We start from the raw sequence: 15,463 nt of genomic DNA, 5'->3' as shown, positions 1-15,463 counted from the left end.
ATAGAATAAGGGCTAGTCATGAACATTGAGATTACAGCTAGTTGTGGCCTGACTGCCTGACAAAAAAATAGATGCTAACATGCTGACAAATGAGAGAAACTTTGGTTCCGAGGATGCTACATTGTGTAAAAATGCTTTAAGGAGACATGACTTATTTTATGGTCCCCAATGAAACTATTGTAATTGTAAAATTCTGTCATAATTGCCATAACAGCATTACTTTGTAATGAGATCTGATAAAGTCGCGAGCAGCTGTTTAAATCAGTGCAATATGAATATATTTTACACTTATTTCTTAAACTTGCATAAATTGCATTTGTTATTCTGTAGCTCTTGCCCAGGTTATACTTTTCTGCCGTGTATGAACCAGAGATGTAGACTTGAGTTACAAGAGTCACAAATTTGATGGCTTTAGACTTGACAAAATCACAAAGGACTTGAAACTCAACCTTAACTATACTTAACTCGGACTTGAACCTATTGACTCTGAAACACTGGACTTCTTAACCCTCTATGACAAAATATTTTATAAAATGCAATTATTAATGAGAAATAAGTCGGCTCAAACCCCTGCGGGACGGCACTCTGCCATCCGAAGGCCTCGACTTGCACTTACTTGAGAAGCAGTGACTTGTTCCCACCTCTAGTATGAACACAACTTGCGAGTTGTTCCAATTGCTGGAGATAGAACTGATCTGGGCAGCCTTCTTTCATTCTATTTCAAATGAGGTGAAATTTCAGGGGGGAAGGACGAATTTCTTCAGTAATGCGACACTGGTGTAGATCCGTATGGGGAGAGCATCAGTCACATGAGGCCCCAACCAAGGTGAGTGTCATAAAAATTACCTTTGGCTTGACGGAGTCTTAATATTTGATGATACTCTGGGCTGGCTAAAAGGTAATGAAAGATTTTTTTTTAAATTATATTAGTTTGGTTTTTTGTGGGTCAGTCGCTTCTGTAAAAGATAAGTTTTTGCATCAGTATGTTGCTCATCATACTGACATCTCTGTATTGTCCATTTTCATAAGAATATTTCAGCTGTTTTCTATTGCAATATCACCTCTCACATATATTTTATGTACTTATGTACATAAAGGTCAGTAATTCAAATACCTTTTTGTAAGTATCAGCTTTTTTAAACACAAAGGCATAAGTGGGTAAAACAATTTTGTAATCTACGTTTTTGTCTTTAAGTTAATTCATTTTATTTTTGACTTTTCCTGAACGCTGTAGTTGCTCAGGACATGATATGAGCTTAAGATATGCTTCAGACCATTTTGACCTAACCAAAATAGCCAATTTTCCCTCCTGCTGTACCAGCACATCCAGGCCATAACCAACATATGCAGCCAGTACAATGTGATTGAACGACTCAATTGCCTGTGGAAACTAACATTGTTGGTAACACTTGGAAGTTGTATACATAAGGCTATCATTACGCTGTCATCTTTTATGAGCCATGTCATTAAGTGTCACTAGCTAAATAATGATGCCTTTTGAGCTGTATTCAATTTTTTTGGGTGTGGTGGAGTAATCTAGTATGATTAGGATAACAAACAACACTTAATGGCAGCATTCATCCACTAAATTTACTTCCCTTTAAAGTGTAACTAAACCCCCAGGTTTTTGCTGACCTGCCACTATAGGCGACATTCAAAAAAAGGCCTTCATTATGGGCGGGGCACCTGGAGCAGTTAAGACATGCCCAGTGAACAGCAGCCCCACAGTGACTTTTTGGTTTGTGTTCTCAGCTCAGCACACACAGTGACAAAAAGTACACACGTCAACGCACACCCAGCGGAAGACGGAGATACGCACATGATGTGTCTGTACATACACGCATATATATAGCTTAACCTCTGATTTGACCAGAATCAGCTCTTTATAGAAATAGTCCATATGGAGCTGGTAATCAATGCTCATTGACGGCTGGGAGTAGAGGAAGTACAGATTCTGCCTACCAGATTTTTCAGGGGAGCGGGGCCAACAGTAACCGTGACGCACAATGGCCGTTTCTCAATTCTAAGTTTGTGTGGGACCAAACTTGGAGAACGGACTTGCAGAGTGCGCAAGCGCGGACGTCATTGTCGTTAAGACAAAGCAAACTTCCTGACATTGTTGTGTGCAACAGTATGTGTGCTCCACTGCAAACATCAAAGAAAATGTAATTGTTGAAATTATATATAATTATTATTTTGTAAACCAATAAAATATTTGGTGATAAATAAGAAAATTCTGAACAGATTTTATGAAAATTTTGTGTTTAACAATATTAAATAAAATATTTTATATTAAAATAAGATATTTGAATTCTTACTTAATAATTAGATTTTTTTAGGTATTGAATTCATAATAATTGTAAAAAGAAAAAAAAAAGGATAATAAAAATAAGCTAAAAACTAATAAATAAATCAGGATAGATTTTGGGAATACTTTAGGCCCACAAACAAGAATATTAACAAGAATATTGATGATGATAATAATGATATAAAAAATGTAAAAAAAAAAAAAAAAAAAAGGTATTTTAATTCTTAATAATTATATGTTTTAGGTATCACATTTTTAAAGAAAAACAAAATATTTTCTTTAGGACAAAACAAAATCCGCACCACTTCAGGTATGAGATTAAACTCCAAATGAAATATCATTATTATTTTTATTATGTTCAGTATGCTGGTCAATGTATTTTTTGTAACTTACACATGTGCGGCTTATCCTCCACCGTCATCATTTTTGAAATCATGCGCTTGTTCGAAGTGCATGCTGGGAAATATAGCTGGGAGAGTACCCACGAGTCTTCTCTGATGCATGCTCGGTAAAACGGGCGGAGCAAGTTCTCGTCCAGGGATTTACAGCGGACTTGCTGAGAAGTGGACTTTGAATTGGAACAGGACTTGGGCCACGCGTGATGACGTTTCATGAGTCCACAAGTCCGCACAAGTACACAGATTGAGAAACGGCCTATGTTCTTGATGTCAGAGAATCTTGTTCTCAGCCAATAGCAAAATTACATTGTAATAGCTTATATTAAATCCATAGCGGGCAGTCACTCTGACACTTTATAACAAATATGCCAAATTGAAATACTTTGCCTAAAATGTCAGTAGCACTACTTATTTCCCAAATACATGTTTTCAGCAGAAAAAAGTGGTTTAGTTACTCTTTTCACTCCTTTACTCTATTAGTCAAAGGACACAAGTGGCATCTAAGTTGGGCAGTGCATGAGTTCAAGTCTTGATATAGAATTGGGATACCTTTTCAAAATTGTGTTTTCAAAATTTTGGTGAAAAAAACCATGTGTGTAGGAATTTGTTTTAGAAGTTACTGTCAAAGGTGTCCTAGAGAAAATGATTTTACTGTTTTTTTAAAAAAATATGTATTTGTCGTATTTTATTCATATCGCTCTGCTTGTTTATTTTTTTCCGTTTTCAAGAAAAAACGTGTTGCACATTATTGAACCGTTGCATGAAATGTTATTCAATAGAAAAGGCAGCATTGCAAGTCCCTCCCCCCTTTTGTTATTTTTAGTTCCATTTATCTTCTCTAACTATTAAAGGGTTGCTTTCATTCCAGCTTACTCTGAAGTTAGGTTTCATTACTACAACACACACAAATGCCAATATTGCCATCCTGCAGGTTTTTGGACAGTGAAAGGAAGCTGAAAGTTTTGAAAAACACCAATGTAAGCACAGAGAGAACATGCAAATGTCACCCATGAGGACTGGGGGTGTGACCATGTGCATGCTGACCTATGACCCCCTGTGAAGCAACGATGGCTCTACTCAGTCAGAATATTAGATGCTTGTTTACACGGTTAAAAAATTAATGTGGATAAGATGAGTTAAATAAGTAATACTGTAAGAAAATATTCTGTTCTGTAACCAAATTATTGTGTGCAGTACTATATTAGAATGATAGAATAGCAGTGGTTCTCAAATGTTTTTGGCTCAGGACCCCCTTTCTCTTATTTCTGAATCCAAGTACCCCTTTTTTTAGACTACAACATTTTACTTGGGGAAACTATTTAAAATCAACTATAGCGCATAATGATGGACTTAACACACATTTTAAAGAATCTCATTTTGAAAATATGTGGAAACAAACAGTATTTAGTATAGTGGTTCTCAGCCTTTTTTGGACGGTGACCCCATTTTGATATCAAGAATTTCTGGTGAAATTTTTACCATTTGAGTTCAGATTTTTTATTTTTTTTTCACTGCATTTTTGTTGAACTAAATTTGTATTTCACACACAGTTGTTTAAGATTGTGTTTTATTTTAAAATTTCAATATCAATTTTTCAAAAACAACACTGATTTAGAGGCTCCTGAATAGAATTATTTCTATAGTTATCATTTCTGGTCATCTCACACGTAGACCAAGACAGACATTTTCTCTCTCTCTCTCTCTCTCTCTCTCTCTCTCTCTCTCTCTCTCTCTCTCTCCCCCGCTCTCTCTCTCTCTCTCTCCCCCTCTCTCTCTCTCTCTCTCTCCCCTGCTCTCTCTCTCTCTCTCTCTCTCTCTCTCCCCCCCCCTCTCTCTCGCTCTCTCTCTCCCTCTCAAGTACCACCTATAGTGCCGTTGCATACCCCTAGGAGTACACGTGCCCCCATTTGAGAAACACTGTCCTATGGCACATGCACATAAACTAAATGAAGTGCTTTCCCTATGACTTTTAAATAAGCTAATTTCTAACTTCATCTTTCTGGATTTAAATCACTAAATGATTTAGACCTAATGTTTGGGACGTGAAGAGTGAAAGTCTGCATATTGCATTCATCGTGAGTATAAGATTCTCTTCAGACTGTTAGCTCAGATCAACTCAGACGCACCAAGAACTGAATATCAAAGCAGAAACCGAGACCTGACTGGGCTGAGTGAGTCCGTGGTCATTAAAAATTCTCAGGGAGAAACTTAAATTAAGTGAGATTACAACAGTCAGTCTATTTTATGTCAACTTTCATCCATTAATTCAAAGATGTAATATATTTAAGCTTGCATGTGGCTCTAATTATGACTATCAAACTGAATTAAAAATATAATAACTGCATATATGGCAGTTAAGCCCAGCAACCTGATTTATTTAGGTCACATGATAAAATATGGTGGAATTCCTTTAAAATTTAATTGTGTACATTCTTTCACTGAGTTTACCGGACAAATACCAAATTCACCTTGCACATCAATGCGACTTCACAAAAGCAAACAATACTCGCCTTTTGAATCATTATCCCACAAACTCCCTAAAATGTAACTCCATTCCTAAAATATTTTTATCATTTAAATCAGCCAAAAGAAGCACGAGGCAGATTTAAATCAAATTGTTGAAAAGTACAGCTTTGACCAAAGAGTTATCTTTCTCAGGAAAAAGAAACCTTAGTCATTGAGGCCGTTTTTCAATCAAGGGTACATAAATGGTACATTGCCCTTGTCAAACACGAGGCCCGGGGGCCAAATCCGGTCCTTTGGTGCATCTAACTCGGCCCTTAGGGGAATAACGATAGGCAAAGAAAGACTTTGTTTTAAATTCCAACTAATGCAGTTGTAGATATCTGAGCCCCTCCATATACACAAATTCAATGAAACTCCACAGTATTTGCAGAGCTCACAGTCTTCCCACGCATATGTCACATTTTTAATCTCAAATTGTTGAAAGAAACACATTTTTCTGAAATTCTGCAATTTTCCTCAAGTAGTTCCACAAAACTCCTGCAAATTAAAATTGGTCACAAAAACAATAATATTTTGAAGTGGGAGTTCCTGTCTGTCATTTATTATTTAGATATTGTGGGTGCCATAGATACTTTAATCTATTTAGATGTGAAAGGGTAAACTAGGCATAACGATGTTGAAATTACTGGTTTTCCCCATAATCTGTGGCCCTCTTCAATTCAATTTGTCCGTTTTTGGCCCTTGAACAAAAATAAGTTTAACAGCCCTGATATGATTAGCACTACAAGGTGTGACAGGCCATGTTTAATTGTGAAAGTAAGAGCATTTTGACACACATACAACACAATACAAGGGTATTTTGATTAATTTGAATGAAATGCGTAGTTGTAAGAGAATCACCTATCAGTGAGGCTAACTGGGAAAGCAGCTTTACGTTGCTTGGAAGCACAAAGATTGGACTCTGGAACAATGGAAGGTCATATGGTCTGGTGAGTCCAGAATGACCCTGCTCGAGAGTGATGGTTGCAAATGGGCGGAGAATTTCCACAGGAATTTAAGCTCGGAAATTCTATAAATATTAAAAAAAGAAAAACCTTTTCATGGGAATCTTTTATTGGAATTAACCAGAAATTGGGAGAAATTTTAAACAACTGATACTGATATTTGAGTCGATGCTAAAACATAGGCCATAGGGTTACAGGTGAACTTTCAATACTATAAGTATAATTCCCATGGAAAGTTTCCAATGTTGAAAATTACAAGAATTTTGCAACCCTTGTTAAAAAGGTAATTTGTTTTTTATTGATGATATTTATGTTAAAATATGATACTGAAAGTACTTACAAATTCCAGTTAATTTCATGAAATAATTCCAATAAAATGATTTAATTTTGAATAATCCCAATCTTGAGTTCCCATGGAAATTTGCCCAGCAGAAAAAAAAAGTAGCGGGGGTAATGGCGGGTCAAACTTGGGTCTGGGGGAGGGGGTTTTGTGCCAATCTTTAAAGGCCTACTTTTAAAGTGTACTAAAACAGTTTAAGGCTTGTAATTTATTAATTATAGTAATTGAATGAGCTCTTAGTGATATTTTAAAATACACTAATTTTAAGAAAGAAAATCCTAATAATTTAAAATCTAATTCATCAAAGTTACAATCCTCATCTGATGAATTAATTCTTTCCTAACATACACACTCCCCTTTGAACAAAGACTATCATAGAAATAAGCAACTTCTATCACAGGGTTCACAAAACTGATCGATGGTCATGATATCAACATTCATGTCAGGAAATTCATTAATACGTTTTGTGTGTTTTTGGAGACATTTTGCATGTTTTTTGCTGTCATTTTGTATATTTTTGTTTTGTTTGTTATGGGTTATTTGTTTATTTTTGTTGTCCTTTTTGTGTGTGTTTCTGAATTTATGTTGTTTGGAGTTAATTTGTAAATTTTTCCTTTTTTGTGTGTATTTTTGCTGTTTTATTAACCTTCCAAACATTGAATGACAAGTAATTTCATTAACCTTTGAGTATATATATATATATTTCTTTCCTTTCTTTGGCCTCCATAAGTTAAGCTTTTACACATCTTTAAATATTTTGAGATGCCTGTATAGTTTGCAATTCAGACTAGGGATATAAAACAACCACATATGGCTCTATTTTCTGTAAAATAACTCATAAAGCCTTTAAAAAATCTTATCTGTAACTGAATAACAGTGTTTTGCTTAATGATTTTCTAATAATATAATAATGGCTTAGATTTATATAGCACTTTTTTTTTTTTCCAAGGAGACTCAAAGCGTGTACAGAAACCATTATTCATTCACACCAGTCACACACATCAGTCATAACAGTGGTGGTAAGCAACAATGTAGCCACAGCTGTCCTGGATCACACTAACAGAAGTGTGGCTGCCATTTCACGCGTACGGCCCCTCGGACTACTACCAACATCCATGCACAATTCATACCCATTCGTACAAGGCAATGTGGGTAGTGCCTTGCCCAAGGACACAGCAACAATGACATGGATAGAGCCACGGTTGCATCCAGTGGCATTTCCTTGTAATATTTGTAGTGTAATGAGGTGGTTAAAATCTACGTGTGTGTGTGGCGAATATCTCCCTGACGCTGTATCTGTTCGACCTGAAACTTTATCAACGGCTTCCAAATACCCCACGTGTGTCAATTTGGTCATTTCAAAAAGTTTATTTTCATGTTTGTTTGAATGTTTGCTGTTTAGACCGGATGGACGGGACCCGGAAGTTATTGTCCGCGACTGTGTTGAAAGTGAACGGTGAAAAATGCAAGTTTGTCCACTGATACGGCATTATAAACGCTGATATTTTCACCATGTGCTATATAACCAAATGCCCACCTTGGATGTACATGCTGAACACACACAGAGCCGTTTAGAGCGAGAGTTGCGACAATGGAAGAGTTCCCGGAAGTGTCAAAAAGTTCCCGCGGGTCCGTTTTCTTTTTCTCTACACACGCATTTCAACAACCTGTGACAAAGTATGTGCATGTGCGCGGTTGATGCACGTGCATGTGTGTGTGAGAACCGACGGAGGAGATGGAGAGAGTCCCAACCTGGAGGACAGGTAGCGAGTCTCACACAAACACACACATCTCAAAACACGCCCTTACCACACAAATAAAACAAAAAAACTAAATATTTATACAAAAAGTACACAAAACAACAACAGAAATGCACAAAAATATACTAAAAGGCTCCAAAAGCACACCAAATGACTCTGAAACATAAATTTCAGAAAAAAACAAAATATGAAATGACTTAAAATACACAAAACTAAATATTTATACAAAAATACACAAAATGACTACAGAATCACACTACAATGGCAACAAAAACTATAATTATACAAAAAGACAACAGAAAGATACAAAAAAATCCACATAATGACTCCAAAAAACATACATTACGAAGATAAATAAGTAAATATATAAACACAATTTATCATGTGCATGTCCTATATAATTAAACCAGGGAAATCACACATGCTGTTTTACTGTGTAGTGTTATAAAGGGGTATATTTACAGATGCAGAGTATGTACACCTCTTTGTACATCCAACCTTCAAACATCCTCATTTGGCCATAATTGACAGCTCTACTTAAGCTCCCACTATATGAATACATACTTCCGATGGGCACTGTACTAGTCTCAATAAATAAATGAGTTTTCAGTCTACCCAAGAACAAAAATGTCAAAAAATATGCATGACAAAAAATATATAAAAAGGAAGTAGATACACCTCGAGAGGGTAAAAGGAACTTCAACAGAAAGTGGAAAACATGTGTTCGATATTTCTCCTCTAATCAACATCAGAGCATGGATGACAGGTTGGAATATTCATCCATCGTAAACAAACCGTACCCTGTGGCAGATTCTTCAGCTCAATTGTAGAGTTTTATTCTACATTTCACATTTTTTGGTCTTGTGATGAAGTGGTGATGTGTTCAGGGTTTACCCTACCTTGTGCTTGAAGTGAGTAAAATAATCTACGAGATCCTATGGTTAAGGATTCCATCAAACATGATAAGCAGGTACAAAACAAGGATCAATGCTATTGTATAGCTGAGGTAAGTAGTGAGCTCTATGAGTTAAGCTAATGGGAGAGCATGCAAGTGCTCATATTATGTGAATTAAAACTTTTGTCTGTTATGTAGTCAGGATGACATCATCCGATACTTTGCGTCCTTTATTCTTTTGCCAGGTGAAGGATGTGTGTTATTGATACCAAAACAGTATTGCAAATCATATGACATACTGTATATATGTACAGTATTTTTTATATACATTCTTGTTATTTTCAGGGTTACCCTGGTTGAGTTTAATTTAATTTTGTAAATGTCAAGGTCTGAAAAAGTATGCTAAATTGAAATGAATGCATGTTCCCAAGATTGTCACCACTGTTCTAATTTTTAAAACAGAAAATTATAAATATTTAAAAAAAAGAAATACTAACAACAAATGAATCACTATTTTTTTGTTTGTTTTGTTTTTGAAGCTCTTACTGCCCTCTGCACTTCTACTGAACACAGTAGAAGGTGGTCCACCAAGCTTCACTGCTGCTTCGGCGGGCTTTATTTTGAAATTAGTTGGTGATATAATGGCATTGATATTCAGAATAATGACAGTAAAACGATTAATTCTATAATTTATTTGCATGATACACATCTATTTACTCAAACATCACAATTTTATTAATTTATGTAATTTGTTTTTATATTTTTAAACCTATTTTTTATTAAGGTTTTCTGAACACTGGCAGTAGAAAGGTGTAACACATATACATGTCATTGTCCGCTAGTAGAAGTAGGGGTCCCTGCGTCCTTTTCCTGTCTTCTGTAATTTGTCCATTTTTTTCCATTTGTTATTAATTTGTGGTTCATGTAGTGTGAATCTCTCCATTACATACATTTCCTCCACATCCACGGTTTCTTTTGTTTTTTTTGACTGAGATTTTGAGAAAAAGTTTAGAATTGTGACATTTCAGATGTGTAGGAACCCTTGATACTGTAAATAAAAAAGCTCACAAAGTTTTCACCTTCATTCCTTTGTCCCAACATGTTCTTTTTCATACAGTTTGTACATTTTATTTGAAATGCGTCTGCTTGTTTGGGAGTGTGATTATTACCCTCTTTCAAAGCCGAGGGACTTCAATCGTTCCGTCTTTCCTGTCCTGTTGAATGGCGCTCCTACTTGAGTGTTTTATTGATGATTCAGACCTTTTCTAACACAAACCGGCCATTGTTGTCTTCTGTGTTTCAGGAGCCCCCGGTTCGGCACCAAGAGCCTGTTAAAGTTGAGCTGCTCGTTCCAGCCCCCGTCATGCTGTCACCACCAGCCGTCCCTTTAGGAACAACTCCTTTTATTCCTGCAGACTTTGATCCTACGAAACATCCTCATGGTAAGCTGTGAAGCTGTTTTTTAAGCATCTCCCCAAAAAGACAGATTTGAATGCAGTTATTCACACAATCTAGAGACCAAGAATCAAAACCAAGACCATAAAAATCCATTAAAAAAACAGTTAAAGATCATTATCAAGTTTAATTTGAAATACTTTTGACAATCAAAAATAATATGACAAAGCAAAATATGCAAAAATCTCAAATCTTGACACATTTTTTCAACTAATTTTATTTTTTCAAAAAAATAAATCCTTGTATGTGTTCAAAAGCCACTGATAAGTTCAAAATTGTTTAAAATATCTGAAAATAAGGTGTTTATTTGTCAGGTGAATTAGGCCTAAAGTTAGTGTTCAGAGGTGTTTTTGACTAGAAATAAGATGGACTGATGCGCCAGTTTTTGCACATCTCTGACCCATACAAAACTGGTACGGTGTACATTTTAGGACATATTCAGATCTCAGAGTGAGGATTCAGAAAAACCTCTGTCATTTATCAAACCAATCACCATTAGATGAAACAGCCTCAGGCTTCAAAATAAAAGTCATCAGACTAAATGGCCTCAAATAAAACCGCCTCATGCCGTAAAACACATGGCGAAAACCAGGAAGAAACCAGGAATACACATGACACCATCAATATGTGCTGCTTCGGATACGAGAGTAAGTAGAAAGCTGTTGTTTTCTATTCATTTTTTAAAAGTTAAGGTTTTAACGTTTCATTTAACTATGTATTTATTAATCAAACAAACAATATGTTGATATATCTTAACTTAAGGAAAGAATGGCTTTTCAGTTTACTTCATCATATGTACTTCTGGTTCCTTCAAAATAAAAAAATGTCATGTTGTGTTTTACAGCCTGAAGCAGTTGAGTCTAATGCCTTTTATTTTGAAGCCTGAGGCTTTTGATTTGACAAGTGAGGCCGTTTTATTGGACTAAGGTTTTGCTGAGTCATGAGTCCCTTTGGTTTTTCCTGACACCTGATGATACCTCACTCTGAGACCTGAGGATGTCCTAAAATGTACACCTTACATTTTAGGTGGAAAAGATTTCCAAGATGGCAAAACAATCAGTGAGCTAACGCTAAATGTTGGAAGTCAAATTACAATAGCACATACAATCAGGAAAAGTTCCAAAAATAATTTTTGATTGAAATTGCCGAGCATAGGCAACCTTTTTGTGATCTTAAGCAGGTTTGTAACTCATTCTTCTCTCGCAGGAGAAGGTGTCGCACCTTCACAAGAGCCCATGGACATTCCTAAAAGAGACATAAACCCTACCACAAACGCTCAAACTGGGAACCATCTCGGGCCTCAAACTGGGAACCATCTTGGGCCTCAAACTGGGAACCATCTTGGGCCTCCTACTGCACCACCACCTATGTTAAACATGCCAAACCTTCCTCACCTGCAGGGACCCAGACCAGGCATGCCCCCCATGCAGCCTTCACCCGTAATGTCTAACCCTCACCCATTCCTCCCCCATCTAAACATCCCACGTCTGCCCCAGCAAATGATGCCAGCACGACCAATGCACCCATTAGAACGGTTCCGACTACCGATGGCTTTCGCTCCGGGTGCTGCTCAGTTCCCTCGTCGCCCCCCGATGAGGCCAGAGATGATGAATGAAAACTTTGGCAGGTTTTTCCGACACGAGCGGCCAAGGTTTGGGTTCCCAGGGTTTCCACGGGGCAGGTGGTAGAGAACTGGTGTGTGAGGATGGTAAACCACTGTGAAGGACTGGTTCAAAGAAGGACATTATTGTGGTGCAGACACCCTAACTTCTTGTCATTTTGTTTTGAAATAAAAAAAATTATGACGAGTTTTGATAAAGCTTCACTTTAATTTAGGCTTAATTAAGAAGAAACTTCTGCTCTAAATGCTACCTGTGTCTGTCCCTGTTTCATAACCTGTTTTGCATATTTTCATGTTAAATCTGTTATTATGGTATAGACAACCGTGTATAATTCCTTTCCTAGAGTTTTGTGTACAGTCAAAGTCTACGATACCCTTTTGGTTTATTGATTTTAAGAAAACTACTTTGTGTAATTATTGCAGCACATAGTGAAAAGCTGAATTCATTTGTACATTTAGAATTAGATTTGCTGTGCTGCCAGTAGAGGGGGGACTAAACACTGCTTCAACACTCAAGTCACTGCCTGTAAAATAATTCATGTGAAGTTAAAGGAAAAAAAAATCATTTTATGGTCATCTGTTTTTCTTTTCTCAACAAACTACCATGATTTTCATAATAAAGACAAGAAATTTCATTAAGTTTGATTATATTAATTGCACTAGTCAGTCAGAAAACCTTGTAGCCAGACTTCTGACCCTGAACCAAACAAAAAGGGTAAATGGAGGATTTTGGATGTTTTCCCATTCTTTTTTCTCATTAGAGGTTGACACTATAGTAGTGCTATCTTTTCACAGCAACAATGCTTGTTTTTTTGTTGTAAAAAATACATTAATGCGTTTATTATCTTGCATGATTGTCACCGGCCCTCCATAAGGAAGGGTAAGACAAACTATAAACGGGTGAAAGATGTAAAAAGGGGTATATTATACTTTAATAATCCCAACAGAACAACTTCACACAAGACAACAGCAAAAGATGAGTAAAAGTTAAAAAAAAAAAATACACTATACCCTCTGCAGAAAATAACATCTTTTTTACCTAGAGTTGCACCAATACCACTATTTCCATACCAATACTTGGAAAAATGCAATGAATTGAAGGACATTTTTTTTATTCCCAGCTAAACTGACATTTCAAGTAAAAATATAAAAACAATTTAGATGAAATTGGTCCCCCTGGCGGCCAATCCCAAAAATACAATAGAAAAGACCATTCAAGGCAAGGCTAATGTATTTGTATAGCGCATTTCATACACAAGCCAACTCAATGTGCTTTACATGATCAGAAAGTGCAACAGAAAACATTCAACAACTTCAAATCAATAAGTTGGTCTTGGTGATATTAGTGCAGTATCGGGATGCATCCCTAATTTTAACAATTTACAATAAACCTATGAGTAAAGTACAAGATATGAGTCCAAGTAATATTTAACAGGAAACATTTTGGAATCATAATGAACATGATTATGGTGCAGTGGTTATACGAGGGTTAAGGAGGATGTGAGAGTGAAGCCCTTTTGGATAAGCTGCTTCAATTGTCCATTTAATGCTACTATGGTACAGCCACATCCTCAGACACATCAAAAATCACCAATAGCCAATAGAATAGGACACAGAACAGATAATCATCTTATCGTGTGTTTATACTGTAATAACCACTCTGTTAGTTCTGCAGAATGACTAAACTAATCTGTTTGTGACTTATTTGGAGCCACAGGCCTTCAGCTCATTCAGAAAACATCCCTAAAAGGATAACAAATAATTAATAATAATAATTTAATAACTCCTGAAGAACAGTTGTCTGAATAAATGAAACCTTCACATATTATTCAAAAATAAGACAAAAAGAACATGATGGAAATATTACGTGGGTGTCAAGGAAACATCAAAGCAATCAGCAGACACTTCTGAAGAAGACTGGCAGTTGAATAAATGAAACCGTAGCATATTATTCTATAAGCAAGGGTAAGATGAAGTTATTAAATGGGAAGATATAAAAAAAGAGGGCAGTTGTCTGAATAAATGAAACCTTAACATATTATTCTAATAGAAGACAAAAATAACTTGTTGGTATTAAATAATGATAAGGATTCACAATATATTGCAATATTTTTTGTTGGATAATTAATTTTAATCTGATTAGTGGTTTGGAAATAGTAACAGATTAGATTACTCGTTACTGAAAAAAGTAGTTTATTAGAGTAATGAGTTAACAAGTAACTATGTTACCAGCAGCATCTATGGCAAAGATCTATGGATGTAGTTCATTTTGACAGCAATTTTTGACTAAAATGCAACTTAGTTTTAGTCAAAATGTTGTCATTTCAGTTGTCTACTTTTAGTCAACTAAATGGAGTTAAGATTTATATTTAGTCTACTAAATCAGTTGCAGACAGTCTACTATTTTTTTTAAAAAAATTATTTTAAAGAAAAACAAAAAATAAATAAATTAGTATTGATGATTATAATGTTCGTAAACACACAGACAGATTTGATGTGATCAATGCTCAACACCACATGATCACGTCAATTCAGTTCTGATTGGATTTCGTCCCATGTGACGAAATAATAGTTTAGTTTTTATTAGTTTGCAAAAATATCAACATATTATGATATAGGTTTCGTCCAAATGTGTATTTTTTAATCTCGTTAATGTCACTTGAAAATTGTCGTAGACGAAAACTATGACGAAAATTGATACCGTATTTTATTAAACAAAATTAACACTGTCTACATGGATGGACTTGTGCTAATAATACAGTTTTGTCACTAAAATGTGTCCAGACTCATTATTATTTTTCAGTAATAAACTGTCCATTTGCAGTCATTAACGCTGATTGGCTGTGGCCACAATTGACAGCTTCACCGTCCAATCGTAACACGTCTCTAAGGTCCGGGAGCTCCGCCCTCTTGTGCGTTGTGGCGATGGTAACACGCGCATGGTGCATTGAGTGAGTGTGACATGCGGGCGGACCGAGCACGAGCGGCGCGACCTGGACTCGCATCCACCGACCTGTGGTGCTTCAACATGGGGTTCTCAAAGCGCGGTGGTGCGGACCGATATACGGACAAGGACGGACAGGTATGTGGTCTCATATGTCGGAACATGCGTCCGTGCGGTCCTAGTGCCGTCTGTCACTCCAGTCAGTCACCGCGGACACATTTCTGATCACATGTAACAAGGATGCGTTCACGTACACACCGTGTGCGGGGATT

General features: G+C 36.2%; 2 protein-coding genes across 4 annotated transcripts in view; both read left to right on the top strand.

The window, feature by feature from the left end:
• LOC114475048 (splicing factor, arginine/serine-rich 15-like) overlaps positions 1-12,886 on the top strand; it is a 36,556-nt gene extending 23,670 nt beyond the window's left edge. For both annotated transcript variants that reach the window (XM_028465748.1, XM_028465749.1), the window contains exons 17-18: positions 10,475-10,613; positions 11,833-12,886. In XM_028465748.1, the coding sequence (XP_028321549.1) occupies positions 10,475-10,613; positions 11,833-12,314 (621 nt within the window). In that variant the 3' untranslated portion in view covers positions 12,315-12,886. The remainder of the gene's footprint in view (positions 1-10,474; positions 10,614-11,832) is intronic.
• A 2,291-nt stretch (positions 12,887-15,177) lies between these two features.
• The window catches only part of tiam1b (TIAM Rac1 associated GEF 1b), a 62,915-nt gene continuing 62,629 nt past the window's right edge, over positions 15,178-15,463 (top strand). For both annotated transcript variants that reach the window (XM_028464738.1, XM_028464735.1), the window contains exon 1: positions 15,178-15,329. The gene's annotated coding sequence lies outside the window, so the exon portion shown is untranslated. The remainder of the gene's footprint in view (positions 15,330-15,463) is intronic.

This window comes from Gouania willdenowi, chromosome 13 (genome assembly GCF_900634775.1).
Source record: "Gouania willdenowi chromosome 13, fGouWil2.1, whole genome shotgun sequence".
NCBI classification, from domain to species: Eukaryota; Metazoa; Chordata; class Actinopteri; order Blenniiformes; family Gobiesocidae; genus Gouania; species Gouania willdenowi.
The sequence above is the reverse complement of the archived record's forward strand: the minus strand, read 5'-3'. Positions and strand labels throughout refer to the sequence as shown.